Source organism: Neltuma alba, unplaced genomic scaffold (genome assembly GCF_004799145.2).
Source record: "Neltuma alba isolate B1F8T4 unplaced genomic scaffold, ASM479914v2 tig00006692_pilon, whole genome shotgun sequence".
Lineage (NCBI taxonomy): Eukaryota > Viridiplantae > Streptophyta > Magnoliopsida > Fabales > Fabaceae > Neltuma > Neltuma alba.
In genome coordinates, this window is record NW_021634549.1 from 1 (window position 1) to 20,379 (window position 20,379).

Here is a 20,379-nt window from a genome sequence, read left to right on the forward strand (position 1 = left end):
CCTATAAGCAGCAGTTCGTGTTCCTCAATGCATCCAAGCCGCTGATCTCATCGTACCATCCCTACGAGGCCACGTGGTAACGTAACTTATAAACCAAAGGAGTACTTGTAATTACAATAGTCACCGTTAATTAATACTCATATACTATTATTTAGTATTAATTTGGAAAAGCTCTCATATTTTTTATTATCTACAAAATGATTAATTATAATGACAAACACAAGAAACATCAATGTCACAGATAATGTATCACTATACCAGATAATGTATCAATATACCACCACCAAGCGTTGGGTGCAATGGTAAAGGCACCTGACACACATCAGGCGGACGAGAGTTCGAACCTAGAGCTGTGCTTGTTGGGAGGGGTTTACCGCCTTTGGTGCAAAGCACCTTACATGGGCGTGCCTAAAAAAATAACCCCGCTTCGGATTGGTCAGTTGCCCTGGGTTACCTGGTCCAGTTTAGAAAGCCAGGGACTCAGGAAAAGGCACTAGATACCGGGGGAATCGCGGGAGGGCCATAGGCCTCAATCTGCCCTAGATCACTAAAAAAAAAAAGATAATGTATCAATATCGAATCTCAAATTTGGTGCAAGTACAACATGGTTCCCATGAAAAAAATATATATTTATCATAATTAAATTTTTGGGAAAATGTATTATTCTTTCACCACTACCGGTTAATTAACATGATTTTTTTGTTCGAAAATTACAAAGATATTTTAGTTCCATTAAGTCAATTAAGTCTTTTTCTTCCACCAAAAAAAAAGAGTCTTTTTTAAAATTATTGCTTATGATCTCTAACTAATATACTCATGTTTTGAACGCTTACCACCTACCACATCTTCTCTTGCCACCTTTCTTATCTCTTGTGGTTACAGGTCAATTTTTCAACCATTTCTCCTGTTAAATTGCCTCTTTCACTCGCATTTTTTATATCATTTTACTTATATCTTTCAGAGAAGATCCATTTTGGGAATTAATTAAATTATATTAAGGGTCCCCCCATTCCAAAATCAATATAATAATTATTTGAAAGTTATTGATACTACTTCCTGACTCCATGATTTTTGAAAACTAATTGATAGAAATTGCCATGCCTTATTATTACTATTCAGCAATTTTTTGCTGATGCTTAATACTGCCTCGTGATTAATATAAAACCAAAAGGTTGATATATATAAATATATATTATAATTAATGATCAGAAAATAAACTATAGGTTTTGGCATCAAGGACTATTTGCCTAACTGATGCTATGGCCCCAATGACAACCAAAACTGAGGAAGCTAAAGCTATGAATGTGTTGCCCCAGAAGAGAAGGCTGCGTTTGGAGGGCTTGAAAGTAAGATTGAAGAAGACCATTGGCAAAATGAAGTCAATAGGAATGCACCCAAACGCACCAAGCACTGCCATTACATCTCCAAAGAATGGCAGCATCGCAGCCAATACTGTGGCCACCACCACTGATAATGACCTTGAAATCAATCTTGGCACAACATTTCTAATAGAGAACTCTCCCAGTTTTGGATCAGCAAACATCGTTTCGAACAATTCATTTGTTGGCTGCAAGTAGATCTGCAAAATGACGATATCATATTTGTTAAGACACTCAATTCTCCTTAATCAAATCTCATGAACAGGAGGGGAAAATCGCAGGTTGTCTCAACCTGAACTAACAAACGCTTTAATCTAGCTCGATAATAATGAATACTAGTAGATATTGTTTCACTGAATTAAAAGATAATTAATATTCAGTTCCATATATGTAATATAATCACGAAAAAGTCCCTTGATATGTCATGACATGTTGTCATTTCTTGTATCGAATCTTGTCACCGCAAATTTTTCACTTATTATGAGATTTTTTTTTGTTATTAGTAATTAATTAAATTGCTTATGTGAGATCTCCCTTAAATTAATGTGTCATGAAAGTTGTTTTCCACATGTCAGAAACTAAGAAATCAACCAATAATGATTAGATTTGCAAAATGATGATATCAGAGTTGTTCAGACAAATCTCATGAATAGGAGGGGGAAATCGCAGGTACTCCAAACATGAACTAACAATATTTGAATCTAACTCAATATATAATAATAGATATTAGATATTTGCATGAAACATACTCTTCCGATCCTAAATATAAAACCCTTATACTCACTAGTATAAGAGTCTTATATTTAGGATCGAAAGAGTACTATAGAATGTGACTGAGTTAATGGAGAATTACTATGCAGTCTCACACATAAGTAATTCAATCACTAGAAAGTCTCGTGAGTTGTCAATATGCCATGACTTGTTGTCATTTTCTTCACCGGATCTTCTTGTTACATATTTCCAACTCATTTGTGAGACTTTTTAGCGATTAGATTGCTTATATGAGACTTGAGAGTAATTATTTCTTGAATTAATGTGTCATGATAGTTGCTTTTGCATCAATTGAAAACTAAGAAATCTACCGATAATGACTAGACTAAGTGAAAGAAACTTGATTTCCTTAAAAAAAGGTTAAAAGTTCCAAGTTTGTGAATAGTATGTGAATCAATTGATGTGTCATGCAAAATGAAAGCATTGAATGAACTTTAATTTTGTTCTTAATTACCACAGTGACAGCGAGTACTTGTAGGAGAGTGAATAAGTTGGTGATCAAAAGAAACCAAGTGGGAAGAAGAGGCTTTTGTTGTTGTGCCATGAAGCTAGCAATAATAGTGACACTGGCTTGATTCCCAAACGCCCAATATCCTGATATTGCCACCATGAAATAAGTTGTGACTATCACACAATAGCATACACTTAGCCCTTTCAACATCTTCCCTTTCACAGGTGCTGCTATAGTTGCCTGCACCAAAATAGCTTAAACTATTTCATTAGGATTGCCATAAATTTATATACAGCATTTAACACTTTTAAATGTGACACTTCTTTCAAGACTTGTTGACATCTCTATGCATCCCTTATAATTTGTATAGTGATGTTAAGTCAATGTAGACAATTTATACATGCTTTAACAAGTTTTAATTAATACCAATAAATATTGGTCTAATTCATAAGGAATTGACTCGTAATAACCTACCAAATTGTAAATTCAAATCCTTCTGTTAATATGCAAACCTTATTAAAGATCGATTTATATGTATCTCTGTAAGTGTTTTTTGAGCTTAAAAATATGTCTTGATTGCTTCTGAGATCCATCTCACTTAAATTTTCATGTGTTAAAAAAAACAAGAAATTAAAGATAAAACATGTTCTAATTGATTACCTGTATTTCAGGAATGATACCACATGCATATGCGGTAGCAATGATTGAAATGCCATTGAAGACACCGAAGAGCTTGTCAATACTACTCCCATTCACTGCATAGCTTCTGGAGGCTGCAATATTCTTTGATTGATGACCTGAAATGTATACACACACACAGCACATATATATAGGAAGATATTTTCTTGTTATAGTTTTCTGTTGAAGAGGCCATGTGTATCTGTTCTGATTCAATTTGCTTACCAATATATATGGAACCAATTGTGGCACAAGCACTATAAGCCACACAGAGAATAAGAGATACAAGATTCATGTGCCTTAGGGAATGGAATGATGGAAGTTGAGCCAACCCTAATGTGATCACCCCACATATCACTATGAATTGGTACAGCCTCATTGTTCCTGCTGGGTTGTACAGAATGTAAATGAACTGCACATAAAAAGTTATAACACAGTTGAAAAGTTTTACTTTTATATATATATATATGTATATATTTATATCACTGAGCAGAAAATCTTGGAACGAAGAACATGACTGATGATTATCTGAATAAATTGAGCTTCCATTTTCTAACCTTGAGGCTTTGCCCTCCCACGAGAGGACCACTAATAACTGCGCCAAAGCATATAGCCAATTGAAGTGGGCCTACGTAGTATTTGGCCCATCTTGGCCCTGCATCAGTAAAACCAACTGTTGTTATGCAGAGGTTTGCTGAACACTAGTGGACATCGCAAGGGAGGGTTTTCACAGTTCATGGAAACTGTGCTGTTGTCTTAATGCTTCAGAATGATCGCTTGAGAGGGATATTGGCTTAAAAAGCAACCTATAATCCTTAATATAAGAACTACTCTTTGTGTACAAAAAAAAAAGAGCTACTTTTCAGTTAGATAACTTAATTTGGGGGGAAATAATAAATATTAGAGATAAAATGGATTGAGGTATATCTAGGACTAATACCATCATCCTAACTAGTTAGTCTCTAGGAGTATTATTTTTTAGTTTGATTGCAAATTGCTAGTGGATTGACTCACTAATAATATACTACCTCCAGTCCTAATTATAAGAGGTAGTTGACTAATTTAAGGAGATTAAGAAAACAAGTTAAGTTAGTTATTTGTAATAAATAGATGTTGTCTTTCCTAAAATATCCTTGCTGATCAAGTGTATTAGCTAGAACTACTATTATTAGAAGAACCATCTTGAAAAAAATACATAAATATAAGAGACAAAGTGGATTGGGGTCTTATAATTAGGACCAAAATAAAAATCAAATGAGGTCTTATATTAATAACCGGAGGTACTAACATTCAAATATGTGTTTACCACAGGGTGGGTGTGCATAAAAAAGATTATGAGACCTGATCGGTTTGTTCATATTCAGTATACTTTTAGAAAATCAAAAATATTATTGCAAAACAAGTCTTCATATGTGAAATGGATAATTCTACTTTGATGTGGCTCCTATATGTTAGATGCAGAATCACATCTTGGGATCTTTATCCCCACATTTGAGTAATACTCCATCCTATACTCAATATAAGAGTTTGTTTTACTTTTATTTTGCTTTGAAATATAAAACTTCAATCTATTTTGTTTCTCATATTTATCCTTTTTTCTAAGATAGTCATTGTAATAATAGTAATTCTACCAATACATTTAATTAACAAGGATATTTTAGGAAAAATAACACATATTTATCACAAATAACTAACTTAACTTTCTTAATCTCTTCAAATTAGTTAACTAACTTCATTAACCTTCAGTCCTTAATATAAGAACTAGTTGACTAATTTGAAGAGATTAATAAAATTAGTTATTTGTAACAAAAAGACATTGTCTTCCCTAAAATATCCTTATTAATCATGCGTGTTTGAATTACAAATTGATAGCAACTCCTTAACATATGTAACTATTATAGGGATTATTTTAAGAAAAAATAGATAAATATTAGAGACAAAGTGGATTGAGTCTTATAATTAAGATCAAATTGAAAATCAAACTAGTGCTTATGTTAAAAATTAGAAATAGTAACTCGTTTGTTAATAATAGGCTTGCAGCCTATTTCATAAAACCTTTTTTTTTTTTACCAGCTACTTCATAAAAGCCTGTTAGTAAGTGGAGAGCACAGTATGTATCCTGCTTGTAACCTCAACATGTTGCATGTGCGCCCCTCTGAGTCAAACAAATATGTCAACTTGTTTGGGCTTATTAGGCCCTCTCTTTGTCATTAACACAAAAAAAAAAAAACAAAGAAAGATGAGCATATATATAAATATAGAAAACATACATATAGATATAGATATAGATATAGATATATATAAGTGTGCAAAATGTTTGCCAATAAGAAGGAAGGATACCTAAAGTATGGGTGGCCATATCTCGGAAGCGAAGCAGACGATGCCCGAGCTGTGCATGGCGCTCCAAGACGAGAGATAAAAGATTATAAGAATAGAAAGTAACAAGACCAGCTAGGGTTAAAGACAAGACTCCACCAGGCCAGCCCAGAAGTGTGAATGAGAATGGCAGAGTCAAAAGCACCGGCCCCACTATCGATGTTGTCAGATGATACCCACTGTGCAACCATGATCCTGTTTATTTTCCCATAAGCCACACCATGACAGATTCTCCTCACAAATATACATCTGTGCGCGTGTCTTTTACTTAAAAATAATAATAAACACTTTCATCAATGGGATCAAAATTACGGCTTTAAAAGTGTTTTATGGTATACCAAGTAGACATGTGAAGAAGTTTATCTCGTTCTACAGAAAATTATCTTTAAAAAGTACTTTTCACCCAATCCAAACACTCCCAGAATCTCAAGTGATTCTGAAAGATTTAGAGAGTTACACGGATACACACAGTAACTAAGTTATGAGATTGAAGGAATCATCATTCATGTGGTAATAAAGCCAGTTTCAAATAAACAAAACTTCTGATAAAGCAGGAATTGAAACTGATGAAGAAGGCAAAAACTGTTTAACTATAACCTCGGGATTTGAGAACAAAGAGTGCTCCTGCGTCTAGTTGCTTTGGATCAGAGGGCTTGACGACATGGCCGTTTTCCTTGTTACTTGCAGGCACTTCTTCCACTGTCACAGAGCTATGAGGAACCGCTGTTTCCATCATCTTAATTTGCTTCAATCTCTCTCTCTCTGATTTCTTTTTCTTCTCTATCTCTCTCTTTCTGGAATAACCATTTATGATATGGATATAATAGGCAATGACAAGGAAATAAATAATTAACAAGAAACAATCATGGCAGGTTGTCCCTCACTGTTGAAAAGGAGCGATGTTAAAGTTCTCTGGAGGAAAATTGAGGACGCCGTCGAGTTATCTTTTTTCAAGGGTAAGTTTTGAGTGGGACAAAGATGCAGTGTAAGCAAATTTGACTTGGATAATTATTTAATACTATTTGTGCTTAGTTTTCACATCATATTATTCAATTTATAAGTCATGAATCATGACTATAAGAGTTAAATATAGTTAAGAAGTTAGTTTTATATATAGTTTTAGTTATTATCTTAATATGAGTTTCCTCATATGTGATTGACTTGAATTGTAAACTTGGTTCCTAAATTCTGTCTACTTTAATTTTTATAGTTTCTTAGTAAATTTAATTTCTCTCTCTTCTTAAGTACTTTCTATTTTAGATTAATTTTTCTCAGGAATGCAAAAGTTTAAGTGTAGAGGAATTTGATAATGATTATTTTTATAATTAAATAAGTATAGAATTTGAAATATATTTAGTAAAATCTGTGAATAATTTATACCTATTTAACCATTTTTTTATTAATTTTTCTTCTTTTAATTAAATCAATTATAGAATAAAAGGTGATCTTGTATAAAATCTACTCAAATCTTTCACTACCTCATATCCTAATTATAAGAGCCAGTTGACTAATTTGAGGAGATTCAGAAAATAAGTTAGTTATTTGTAATAAATAAGAATTTTTTTTTCTAAAATATCTTTGATAATCAAGTGTATTGGTTAGAACTACTATTATTAGAAGGATTATCTTGAAAAAAATTTATAAATATAAGAGATAAAATAGATTGATATCTTATATTTAGAACCAAAATAAAAGTCAAATGAGGTTTTATATTAAGAACTAGAGGTAGTATTATTTTTAATGCAAGATATATAAAATTATTGAGAAAAAAGCAACATTTGCAACAAATATAAATATATACACACGTATATTAAGAGAGAGGCGCCAAGTTCATGGAAGGAGCTGATCATCAATTATGATATACTACCTCCAATTCTAATTATAAGAACCGGTTGACTAATTTGAGGAGATTAAGGAAATAAGTTGAGTTAGTTATTTGTCCTAAATAGGTGTTGTTTTTTCTAAAATATCATTGTTAGAACTGCTACTTTGGAAAAAATATATATAAATATAAGAAATAAAATGAATCGGGATCTTATATTTATGATCAAAATAAAAGTTAAACAGAATCTTATATTAAATACCCAAGATAATGATATAATATATTATCTTGAAGGACATAAAGGGGTGGAGAGATGTGAGGCAAGTGGATTCACGGACCAAATCAATTGTAATATAATATATTATATTATATTGAATACTGTACAGTACAAGAAAGGAGACAAAATCTTTACCGAAAGAAAGAAAGAAAGAAAGGAGACAAGAGGATAACCGTGGATATTGCAAGCAACAGTAACGCAAGGCAAATCAATCATGATATAACATATTATAATATTCTTTCTGTACTTAATATGAGGCTTATTTAACTAATTTGATTAGATTAAAAAAGTTAGATAAGTTAGTTAATTATAAAAATATAATATGTTTTTTTAAAACACCATAATTATTTTTCTTAATATTCTTCCTCCATTTTTTTACTTAATTATAATTAAGAGAGTATTCATAGAAGTAATTTAGAAAAAATTGATAAATATAAAAAAAAGTCTTATATTTGGAAACAAATTAACTCAATAATTAGGTTTTATATTAAGAACCAGAAGAATATATATTATATTAGAGATATATGAATAAACCAGAAGAATATATATTATATTAGAGATATATGAATAAGAGGCGGTAGATTCAAGGGATTAAATAGAAACCGGAGAGGCGGAGATACATCAAACAGAGAAGACTCTTGGCGGCAACGAGAAGTTAGAGGGACAGCAGCGAAGCTTTCATCTCTGATTCTTCATTCTTTTTCATTCTTTCGCGTTATGGATTTTATTTTAGCCGTGTATAGCTCTTTTCTTTAATATGGAGTAATTATGAACTTACCTATGAACTAGACTTTGTTTTCATTTAATTAATTATGTTTGATGTTAATTTTGACTAATTAATCCTGTTTTGATTTATCTATTTAATGTTTGGTGTTTATTAAATATGAGTTTGAACATTGAGTTTGAACATTAAGATTAGCTTTGACGAAAGAAATTTTAATTAGGCTCTAGGATTTACTAATATGGAATTAGATTTTTATTTGATTTACAAGTAGGATAGAAATATATCTGGGAGCTCCATATAATTGATGAAGAGTGAAATTAATTTATCCTCTTAAAGATTTGAGTTAGACATAACCTTATTACTTAGAAAATGGTTATAAGTGGATTGAAAGACACTTTTAACTATAAATACTCTATATTAACTAAATTAATATTGAGACTAATTAGTTAAATAAAAATAAAAGTCTATGAAACTAGTAAGGGATTAGTAACTTTAGGTTACTTTTAATCATGAATTTTTTTTGTCTTCATTCTTTTTATCCGATCAACCATAATTCAGCTTGCTTAACTTAATTGAAAATAGAAACTTCAATTTCTAAACACTATTTTATCTGATTTTCTGTGAGAACAATACTCTATACTTACTTTTTATTACTTGATTAACAAGTGCACTTGTGTTATTCACAATTTGTGTGCATCAGTCTTAAATATAAGACTTACATATAGTTAAGAAATTGGTTTGATCCTAAATGTATGACATTAATCCATTTTATTTTTCATGATAATTTTTCTTAAATTATGTACCTTATCTAACTTAAAAAAGCTGATATATAATCTAATATTGTATAGAGATATTTCATGAATGCAATGTCATATACCTCAGAATTAAGTAACTCATTTAATTTTTTTTGATTTATCCAAATTAATTAATTAGCTTTTTATAAAAGAAGTTTAATATCGGCTTTCCATAAATTTACTGCTTCTTGTCCTACAACTTTTTCCTTCTCTCACAAATAAGCACTGTTGTCAAACTCGCAAGTTGACTCTACGAGTTTAACGTTTTTACGTTTTTAATTAACAAAATTGTGTCGATTTATTTGTAAACTCATGATAACAATAAACTCGGTTAAACTTACGTGGTCATTTATTGAATTTACCGTTTTTACATTTTTAGCTTGTAAAATCATGTCAACTCGCTTTTAAACTCGTGCTAAATTTTTGGATTTGATTATATTTAATGACTTTATATATGAATTTTATAAAAATTTCTTTGTTGAATGTGATAAATTATGAACATTAATGGATATAATTTCAATTTAGAATATATTTAAATGAAATTGTTCTCATTTTTTATATATTAATTATTTGATTATATATTTTTAATATTAGTTTATTAATAAAAGTAAATTCTTACAGGTTTACGATCTGAGTTTATGATCCGAGTTTATATTATTATCACGACTTTGTTTAAACTCACGAGTTTGACAATCTTGCATATAAGAGCCAAAGTGGCCCAATCAAATGCGTCGGTAAGTTTCTGTATATATGTAGATGCGTATATGGGTATTAATTTAATGCTTAAGGCTAAATATTGAATAGGACAAAGGATGCACGCTAAGAAAATTTGCCTTGGATAATGTATTATCTAATACTATTTGTGCTTAGTTTTCATATCATATTATTTAATTTATGAGTCATGAACAACACTTATCCGGTCCAAAATATAAGAATTATATATAGTTAAAAACGGTTTTGGTCCTAAATGTATGAAATTAATCTATTTTATCTTAAATTATATAATTTATCTAACTTGGGAACTAATATATAATCTAATGTTATATAAAGATATTTTAAGGATATAATATCATATGCATTAAGTAATGTATTTAACTTCTTTAATCTACTCAAATTAATTAATTAAAAGAAATTTAATATGGGCTTTCCATGAAATTGTTACTTCTTGTCCTACAGCTTTTCCCTTCTCTCACAAATAATAAGATCCAAGGTGGCCCAATCAAATATGTGATTTTGTATATATGTAGATGAGCATATGGGTATTAATTTAATGCTTATATATACATAGATATGATTTGACCATTCCAAATGTGTTCATTGAGCATATATATACTTTGGATTTGGATATCTTTTAATTCGTTACTTTAAAAAGCAGTCGATGAAAATATTAGATATATACTTTTGCAAGTCTTTATCATTAGATGGCTTATATAAAGCATACTAGCTTGATAGGCATATATACATGGAAGTCACAATAAACTGCTGTATTATATTATATTATTCTAAAAGCAACAAAAAGAAACGTTGAACGTTGAATGCCCAAATACATCGATTATTTATGTCTTTCATTAGAAAAGTGAGAAAACTATATTGGAGGTACTTATACTTTTTTTCAATTTTCAATTTGGTACCTATGTGTTTTTTGTTCTTAACTAAATCTTTATTTTTCCTCTATTAACATCATTAATCCTTATGTAGAGACTAAAAATATCAATAGAATAAAGTTATAAGAGCTAATGTTGCTAAAAAGATAAAATTAAATGTTTAATTAAAGGGAAAAAAAACACATAGGTACCAAATTAAAAATTAAGAGAAAGTATAGGTACTTTCAATATGGTTTTCCCTTAGAAAAGTTGACCGGCCAACTCCATGCATGCACATATTCGATGTTAATAGGAAATTGAAAACAACAACCTACCTACAATATAATTACTTTTTTTGTCATTAATATAAAACCTATTTAATTATTTTGATTAAACTAAAAAAGTTAGTTAAGTAATAATCATAGATATGGCATATGTTTTTTAAAATACCCTCAATTCAAACTTCTTTTAAAAAACTAACATTTCAAAAAAAAAAATTTAGACCATAAATGCGTTAATATGATTAATATTTTATCATGCTATTCTTCGAAGATAAAAAATTCAATCACCTTGAATGGGTATTTGTATGAAAATATTCATTTAAAAAAATTTTTAAATTATTTTTTAAAAATATAAAACGGAAGATTAATGTATGTGTGGAATTACTGAGTAATAAATACTCACTCACTTTTCAAATCAAAGTCACCGTATCAAATCAAATCAAAGTACTCACTCACTTTATAAAATATATAAGTGTATTATTAATGAGTAATATGTATTATTGGGGTATTTAATTATTTAATAGGAGTAATTTAAGAAAGAATTAGTAAATATGAAAAAGAGATTCTATATTTAGAATTAAAATCAACTTTTTAATTAGGTTCTATATTAATGATCAAAGAAGTAGGTTATTTAAAGTTATTATGATTTGTTATTAGTTTCTCTCTCCTTTTTATTTACCGTAATTTTCTTCTTTTCATTTGAAGTTGATTAGGATAGATAACTGAGTATTCTTACACGTATTTAAATATGGGCAATACTTATCCCAAGTTCTTTATGTATATTATATTAAGTTTTTCAATCACACATAACTATGTGTTTTGTTTTTGAAATATTAACACTTAATAGCATTCAATTATAATTATAAATCCACATATAAAAAAAAACACACAGCCACGTATGGTTAGAGAACTTAACATGATGAATAATTCATTCATTTTCTCACTCCTATAATACTTAATAATAATAATATATATACGTGAGAAAAAAGAATTAATTTACAAAGAATGTGGAGCTTGATCAAAACCGTCTTCTATATCAATGTGTAAAATCTTGGCCAAAATTTTGGGACATTCATTAAAACCTCCCAGTCTAGAGTTAACAAGAATCTGCAGGCTTCTTCATTCACTTTGCCATCTCTAGCTAACGCACGTATTAATGGCCTCGCCACATCTTGTATGATCCTCTTGCCATCGAATTAGGTTCAATACACATGATTCTTCAGTCTGGTTTGCATTTGCAAGCAGATCTTTCTAACCAAAAGCTTGCCAAACCTTACCCAAAAGAATTCCAATCTTGCTCACACTTATCCGGACCTTAACCAAACTTGCAAAACCTTGTTATTCAATATGATCTAACCTGGTTCAAATGTGCCCTTCATGCACCTGTATTTTTCCATTTCTCCCATTTGTTACAATGGTAGAGTGAAGAAGGCTTCCCCAAGTTCTGGCTTTGATCAAATCCCTCCAAAAATCTGAGACTCTCCAAGAGTTGAACAAAATCTGAACTTCATCACTCTCCTTCCACTGCTAAACCAGAACCTTGAAAACCAATAATAATATGGACTGATAAACTCTACGTATATATTGTTTCTCTATCCGTCAGCAAATAAACTGTACGTTTTGGCATCAAGAACCATCTGTCTAATTGATGCTATTGCGCCAATTGCAAACAAAACTGAGGATGCTAAAGCTATCACGGTGTTGACCCAAAAGATGAGACTACGTTTAGAGGGCTTGAAGGTAAGATTGAAGAAAACCATTGGCAAAATGAAGTCTATAGGAATGACCGCAAATGCACCAAAAATTGCCGTTATGTCTTGGAAGAATGGCAACATTGCAGCCAATAGTGTGGCTACCAACACTGATGATGACCTTGAAATCACTCTTGGCACAACATTCCTAAGTGAAAACTCTCCCTTGGTCGGGTCCCCAAACATCGATTCAAACAACTCATTTGTTGGCTGCATATAGCTCTGCAACATCATCAAAGTAATAGTTTTGTATCAGTTCAAAAATGCGCAAGTGCGTGTATTGATATATACTAACATGTTTTACCAACATAACTTTGAAAAGGTTACTGTAAGAAGTTTATGAATTGAAATGGATAAAGTGAGGAATGATTAGAAAGTGAACAAGTTCTTACCACGGTGACTGCTAGTACTTGGACAAGAATGAATAAGTTGGTCATCAACAGAAACCACTTGGGAAGCAAAGGCTTGTGTACTCCATCTCCCATGAAGCTAGCAATAATGGTTGGATGAGTTTGACTTCCAAATGCCCAGTATCCTGATATTGCAACGCTAAAATAATTTGTGACTACCACTGAATAGCATAAACATAGTCCTTTGAACATCTTTCCTTTCACCGGCGGTGCTATTGTTGCCTGCACATTAACATATATCAAATGATGAACATTACTATCACTGACTATGCAATCAGTTGTTCAAAGACATATCTACATGCATGTCATGATAATAAGTACATGTATGGATATCAGTTGTAGAAAATGGCATTGGGAACAAATGAGGTTTGAGGAGCAAAAACCAGTTTAACAAAAGTAGCCATCTGGTTTTAAGCCTTCAAATTGATATATATCCAAATACATAGAAAGTTTATAGATTTGTGTGAAGTTTATAAGTTCAATGAGTTTTCTCCCAATAAGCCATAGCTAGTCTTTTGGGATAGGTTCTCTCTTTGAACTTGTACTCGAAACATTTGTGCTTTCATTGAGAAGTTAATGTTCAAAGAGAAGACTACCCAGAGAGGGTTATGACCTGCAAAGAGGCTGAATGGAGTATATACCTTCGACGTCAGGGAGTCTTACAAAAGAACTGGGGTTTATTATAAGTTCAAAAGGTTTTTTCCCAACTGGTTAGCTCTTCGGAATTGGCTCTACTTTTGAACTTGTAGTCATAGCAACGATTTAATTGATGATAAACTTAACAGCTGGGACTTTTTGACATTCTTACCTGTATTTCAGGAATGATACCACATGCGTAAGTGGTGGAAATGATTGAAATGCCATTGAAGACGCCAAGGAGTTGGTCTATACTACTCCCTTGGACTGAATAGTTTCTGGTGGGTACGTGCTTGGAATGACCTGAAACAGCAAAAAACAAGAAGACATGTGTGATTAAATATAACAAGTTTGCTGCTATATTGTTTTTGTGTGTTTGATTCATTTCATTGCTTACCGATATATATGGAACCAACTGTGACACAAGCGCTATAAGCCAGACAGAGAAAAAGAGAAAGAAGATTCAAGTGCCTTAGAGAGTGAAATGATGGAATCTGAGCTATCCCCAATGTGGCCACCCCACTTATCGCAATGAATTGATACAGCTTCATCGATCCTGTTGGGTTGTACAGCGTGTAAATAAACTGCCACAAAGCAAAATTTGAAATGTTTAATAAAACATGCAAATTTTTGTTAATTAATGAAGAGAAAATGGAATGGATCAAAATTTGATTATAATAATGTGATAGGAAAATAATTGACCTTCTAACCTTAAGGCTTTTCCCAATCACAAGAGGCCCACCAACAACAGTACCGATACAAATAGCAAACTGAAGTGGGCCTATGTAATATTTGGCCCATCGTGGTCCTGCATCGATCAGTTAAATCAATATCAATGTCATTAATATAAAACATAAACTTTATATCAAATCACACTATAATAATTCACACCTCTGAAGGATAACAAGTAAGGGTATAATTTTCATAGCATTTCATGTTTCACTTGCTAATGTAGAGATTATACATGAATGGGTCTTGAGTTAGTGTTTTATCACAGTAAAAACCTTAAACCAAACAGCTTTATAGGAGGGAGAGAGAGAGAGAGAGTTGATGTTGGAACTTATAGTGAGTGGACATATACTAAGAAAGAAAAGAAAGAAGATACCTAAAATGTCCCTGGCCATATCTCTGAGGCGAAGCTGGCGACGGCCAAGCTGAGCATGGTGCTCCAAGACAGCAGATAAAAGGTTGTATGAATAAAAGGTGACGAGACCAGCTAGAACCAAACACACAATTCCACCAACCCATCCTAATAAGCTGAACGAGAATGGAAGAATCAAAAGTGCTGGAGCAACTATCGATGTCGTCAAATGATACCCGCTGTGTAACCATGATCCTGTGTAACATGTATATATATTCTCTCATCATCTCAGATTCATTTCACATATATGCGTGTATATTATTCTCAGAAAAGAAATATATTAGAGATTCAATATTTCATGGCAGAAAATTAGTCTGGAATAATATTGAAGCTTGTAACTTATTGGGAATCACATATAGTTCATACCCGTTTTCTTCTCTGGAGAATCGGACAGGTATAACGTAAGAAAAACGCCCAGAAAAATCAACTCTTTGAGACTGGACTAAGTCATCTAATATGAATATCCCCGAGAAACTGAATATCAGTTGAATTCCACACAGATTATTCGTTTTCACAAATAACTTGGTTGATTTACTCTTCTAGAGGGCGTTATTATCATCGAGTAATAGTTCGTTTTTCTTTTCTGGGCAGACAAAGAGCGAGACATTTTCGGAGCTTTTCATCAAAATTAACTCTTTCTTGCTTCTGATCCCAGCTGGGCTTGTTCAGATCACAAACTGATCATCAGTGTTCTATTTGAATCACTTGCAGATTTTCAAAATCGTTGGGAAAGATAATCTCTAACATATTCTAGTTTCACTTGCAATCCAGTTGTTTGCTTGTGTATGGTTTTCTGATTCTGGACACCGCGTTCTACCCAGTTTCTAGTTTTTCTTCTTCTTCATTACAAAAATACAGACACTATGCAGACGACTCTGATTCATAATCTTTTGAAGACTGAACGTCTTCAAACTCTGTATCAGAAGTTCAAGTTTTCAACGTAGGACTTAATTTCTCTTTCATTACAATTGGAACTAGAACACTCGAACGATTCATTTATAACAGAAATGCCGAACCAATCTGAAAAACACCCGACTTCTTAATCATCTTATTACAGAAATCGAAAGTGTAAAAAAGCGAACTAACCTCTAGATTTGAGAACAAAGAGAGCTCCCGCATCAAGTTCCTGTGGATCAGAAGGAGTGATATGGCTGTTTTCCTTGTCAACAACACTTGCAGGCAATTCCACAGTCACAGCTTCAAGAACAGCAGTTCCCATCTTTGTTTGAAGCTTGCTCTCTCAGATATTATTTCTTTTCCTCTCTCTTTCTGGGCTGTTTCTGTATATATACAACTGAAGAAGACCAATACATGGCAGGTTGACCCAATATTGAAAAAGACTGATGCCTTTGGATTAAATGCAGAAGCAACTTATGTATTCTTCGCTTTCTCAGTCAAAGAAGGACTTCTATAAAATAATAAAAGCGTTTGGAATATATTTGCAGACTTGACCTTTTTTTAAAAGTGCAACTAGTTCTTCAGCTCAAAAAAAAAAAGTGCAACTAGTTCAATGGCGCACATGCACTAAACGACTTCGCCTTTTAGGAAATTCCCCATGTCCTCTCTGGCACTGTTCTGGTTTATCGTTGAATGTGTACTAATAAATTTTTTATGTAAAAATTAAATATATTAGAAAGTACTATGAAAGTATTATTAAACTTTTGATAACAAATACTACTTCCGATCCTTAATATAAGACCCTATTTGATTTTTATTTTGGTCCTAAATATAAGACCCCAATCCACTTTAATCCTCATATTTATATTTTTTTTCCAAAGTAACCCTTCTAACAATGATAGTTCTAGTCAATACACTTGATTAGCAAGGATATTTTAGGAAAGACAACACCTATTTAGGACAAATAACAAATTCAACTTAGTTCCTTAATCTCCTCAAATTAGTCAACTGGCTCTTATAATTAGACCGGAGGTAGTACTTAATATAAGAACTCATTTGACTTCTATTTTAGTCTTAAATATAAAATCTCAATCCACTTTGTCTCTTATATTTATTTCTTTTTAAAATAGTCCTTACAGTAATAATAGTTATAACCAATACACTTAATTAGTAATGATAATTTAAGAAAAACAACATATATTTATTACAAATAACCAACTTAACTAATATCCTTAATCTACTCATATTAGTCAATTAGCTCTTATATTAAGAACCAGAGATAGTACTATAAAAGAATTTATTAAACTATGATAATAAAGATTAATCAAGCAATAAAGAGTTGACTTATAACTCACAAAATTGTGAGTTTAAATTTTAGGGATAATTAATATGCAAGTCTGTATAGTTCCAATCAGTTTTTAATCAGGTCCCTATAGTTTTTTTTTTTATCAGATCCTTATACTTTCACATGTTTTTTATTAGGTCCTTATAATTTTTTTTTATCATCCGTATTGTTTTACTTTATTTTTAATTAGATCCTTGTAGTTTTTATTCTATATTCTATAAATAATAATATTCTATAAATAATAAATTATTATAATAATCTTATGTTAATGTTCTTTTAAACTTTTAGTTAAACATATATATTATTTATTTTTCAATTCTAATTTTTATAATTATAAAATTCAAATTATAATAATAAAATTTTCTAAGATTAGAATATAATTATAAATAATTTATAGTTAAGTATAATTGATTATTCTGATTAATTATTAATTACTAAATAATTATATTAATTATTTTGTCTAATTATATAATTATTAATTTAAAGATGAAATTAATTTTAAAGAATAAAATTAATAAATAATTTTTTTAAAACTATGAAGGACCTAATTAAAAAATAAGTAAAATTATAAGGACTTGATAAAAAAAAAAATAGAAGGGCCTAATTAAAAACATAAGAGAGTAAAGAGACTGATAAAAAGAAAAAAATTTATAGAGACCTAATTAAAAATTAGATGAAGCTATAAAGACTCGGAGATCAATTATCCCTAAATTTTATTATCGATATGAGGGTCTTGTTAGCATTTATTTGGAGCTGCTTTTAAGTTTTAAGAAACAATTATAACTGCGTTTATATAAATTGAAATAAAATTTTTTCCTATATTTACTTTATGTTTTATAAATTATGATGTTTTTTAGACCACGATAGTAAAACTGTTTTTGAAAGGACCTATGCTGGACTTTTTTCATACCAAAAAAATCACAACATATATGTGTGTGCGCGTGCGCGCGTGCGTGAGGGGTACTGTATGAATGTGGTGGAATATAATGATTAGAAAAAAAAGGGTGGTGGGACATGATAATTATTTAGGTGGCTTGTCTAAGCAAGTATGAAAGTGGAAGTCAAATTAAACTGCTGTATTATTCAAAAAAGAAAATAAAAGACATCAAATTCTATTAATATATGTCCTCCAGAAAAGTTGACCTGTTGACCAGATCCAGCCTGTACCTAGACCATATATTAAAAGTCCGTGCATGCACATTTCAGCCTTTTATTTTTCCTTTTTTTGAATGAAAGTAAACAAAACCTCCACAAATGGTTTTCATATTAAAGACGTGGGGGGCACAAAAGAAATTAAAGTCAGTCCAGCAGATCAAAATTAATATAATGAATAATACCAACAAAAAAAAAACCAATAATATCGTAACACGATATAAATCGAAGCCTTGTTACCAATATAAGAATAGTTGCGTAATTTTGTAAATATTTGATATATGTCTCTGATTGAAATTTTATTATTCTTTTTATATATATGGAGACATGTGTGGAGTTTTAACAGAATAAAATGGACTTTCTTTAGTGACTAATAATTAATTGCAGGTACACAGGTCTCCCTTTAACTAAATAACATATTTACAGGAGGTTATTGCATGTCATGATGATTAAAATTTTTTTTGAGTTAGTTATTTGTAATAAATAAATGTTATCTTTTAAAATACTCTTGCTAATAATATATTAATTAAAACTATCATTTGATGGAACATTTAACATGTGAAACTAATATAAGGACTACTTTAAAAATAAATAAATAAATATGAGAAACAAAGTAAATTGGGTTTGATATTTAAGATCAAATTGAATGTTAAACTAGTTCTTATATTAAGGACCAGAGATAGTAATTATGTTGTTCTTGAATAAATTTGATATTTAATCCAATAATTACTTCCATACTTTTCCCCCAATTTTTTTTTTTTTTTTAATGTGAGTCAACCCCACGCATGGAACTCAATTCCTCATTATCAATTCTATTTTTTTTAGTCACACACACACACACAGGCAATTATATAGAAACACTCCAAACCAAACTGCACAATTGTTAATTTCTATGAGCCACAAATGAATTGTGTCTGGATTAAAGGAAATCATATAAAATAAAAAATGAAATTAAAATTTTAGGTAAAGTAATTATCTGAGGAATTGATCTTATTAAACCAGATAAAATTATTAAAATTAAAGATGAGGGTAAAATAAAATTTTAGATTTAATAGAGGATCATAGCAAAACTCAAAGAAATGAAGAGAGGGAAAAAATAAAGAAAAATGAAATACATAATTTTAAAAGATTAAAATAACGGTTGATTGTGAAAGGAATATAACCATATAATGATCTTCCAAAGTATCCCTGGATATATGTAAACATCGTGAGCTAGGCCAACTAATTAAAGCGGTCCATAATGTCAAGCACGTGTTTCACATAATTAATTCCAAAAGTTGAGTTTGAAAAGTCAGGTCGGCCACCACCCGTCGGTATTTACCTTAATAAGAATAACGAAAACCTGTTCCCCAGAAAAAAAATCCATTATAAAATTTACTGCTCAAAAGCATCTTAAATTTATTTAGGAATTGAGGTTCAACATATTTTTAATCTTAAATTTATCTAGGAATTGAGGTTAAACATATTTTTAATGGATGTAATTTTTTTTTACCAACTCTATACAACTATTTTTAGCTGTTTATAAAATGAAAAATATTTATATATAACTAAAAAAAATATGTGAGTTGCACCCGTTAAATTTTGTCATGAGAATTTTTCAGCAATTCTCTCTGATAAAAATAATATGGCCAAAATAAAGACTAATAATGCTGCTTCTTTTTTTTTTTTTTTGGGCTAAAGCACTTTAGATTAAATTTATTAAAGTCCAGAATCAGAATCGGTGGCTTAGGTGTGCATGCACTATGGCTTTCATATGTGCTTTGGATTTTCAACTTGGACTTTTCTTCCCACATTTTAATTAATTTCTTGAATTCCCATTAAACAATAACTAAGTATTCCCACCACGTAATGAGGTCATTTTCAAATCAAAAACAAAAAGATCACAGGGAAATATAACGAATTGGAAAAGTT

The 20,379-nt window shown here is 30.7% G+C and overlaps 2 protein-coding genes across 2 annotated transcripts; both read right to left on the reverse strand.

Moving 5' to 3' along the window:
- Positions 1-1,198: 1,198 nt before the first annotated feature.
- On the reverse strand, positions 1,199-6,424 carry LOC114750926 (GABA transporter 1-like). The gene is made up of 7 exons (XM_028939569.1): positions 6,253-6,424; positions 5,620-5,850; positions 3,837-3,934; positions 3,505-3,691; positions 3,262-3,398; positions 2,605-2,841; positions 1,199-1,579 (listed from the first exon to the last, which is right to left on the reverse strand). The coding sequence occupies exons 1-7, from the start codon at positions 6,389-6,391 to the stop codon at positions 1,199-1,201; spliced, it is 1,410 nt and encodes a 469-aa protein (XP_028795402.1). The 5' UTR covers positions 6,392-6,424.
- A 6,304-nt stretch (positions 6,425-12,728) lies between these two features.
- On the reverse strand, positions 12,729-16,311 carry LOC114750925 (GABA transporter 1-like). The gene is made up of 7 exons (XM_028939568.1): positions 16,161-16,311; positions 15,039-15,269; positions 14,644-14,741; positions 14,331-14,517; positions 14,106-14,236; positions 13,280-13,519; positions 12,729-13,109 (listed from the first exon to the last, which is right to left on the reverse strand). Exons 1-7 carry the CDS (start codon positions 16,291-16,293, stop codon positions 12,729-12,731), a joined length of 1,401 nt encoding a protein of 466 aa, XP_028795401.1. The 5' UTR covers positions 16,294-16,311.
- Positions 16,312-20,379: the final 4,068 nt, after the last annotated feature.

Excerpts from the sequence above, each read along its gene's own strand:
- LOC114750926 (XM_028939569.1), bottom strand. The coding sequence starts at position 6,391 with ATGATGGAAACAGCGGTTCCTCATAGCTCTGTGACAGTGGAAGAAGTG. Across the intron at positions 3,399-3,504 it reads AATTGGTTCCATATATATTG|GTCATCAATCAAAGAATATT; the intron begins GTAAGCAAATTG and ends TATACATTTCAG. Across the intron at positions 2,842-3,261 it reads GTATCATTCCTGAAATACAG|GCAACTATAGCAGCACCTGT; the intron begins GTAATCAATTAG and ends ATTTTGGTGCAG.
- LOC114750925 (XM_028939568.1), bottom strand. The coding sequence starts at position 16,293 with ATGGGAACTGCTGTTCTTGAAGCTGTGACTGTGGAATTGCCTGCAAGT. Across the intron at positions 14,742-15,038 it reads TATGGCCAGGGACATTTTAG|GACCACGATGGGCCAAATAT; the intron begins GTATCTTCTTTC and ends TGATCGATGCAG. Across the intron at positions 14,237-14,330 it reads AGTTGGTTCCATATATATCG|GTCATTCCAAGCACGTACCC; the intron begins GTAAGCAATGAA and ends TTGCTGTTTCAG.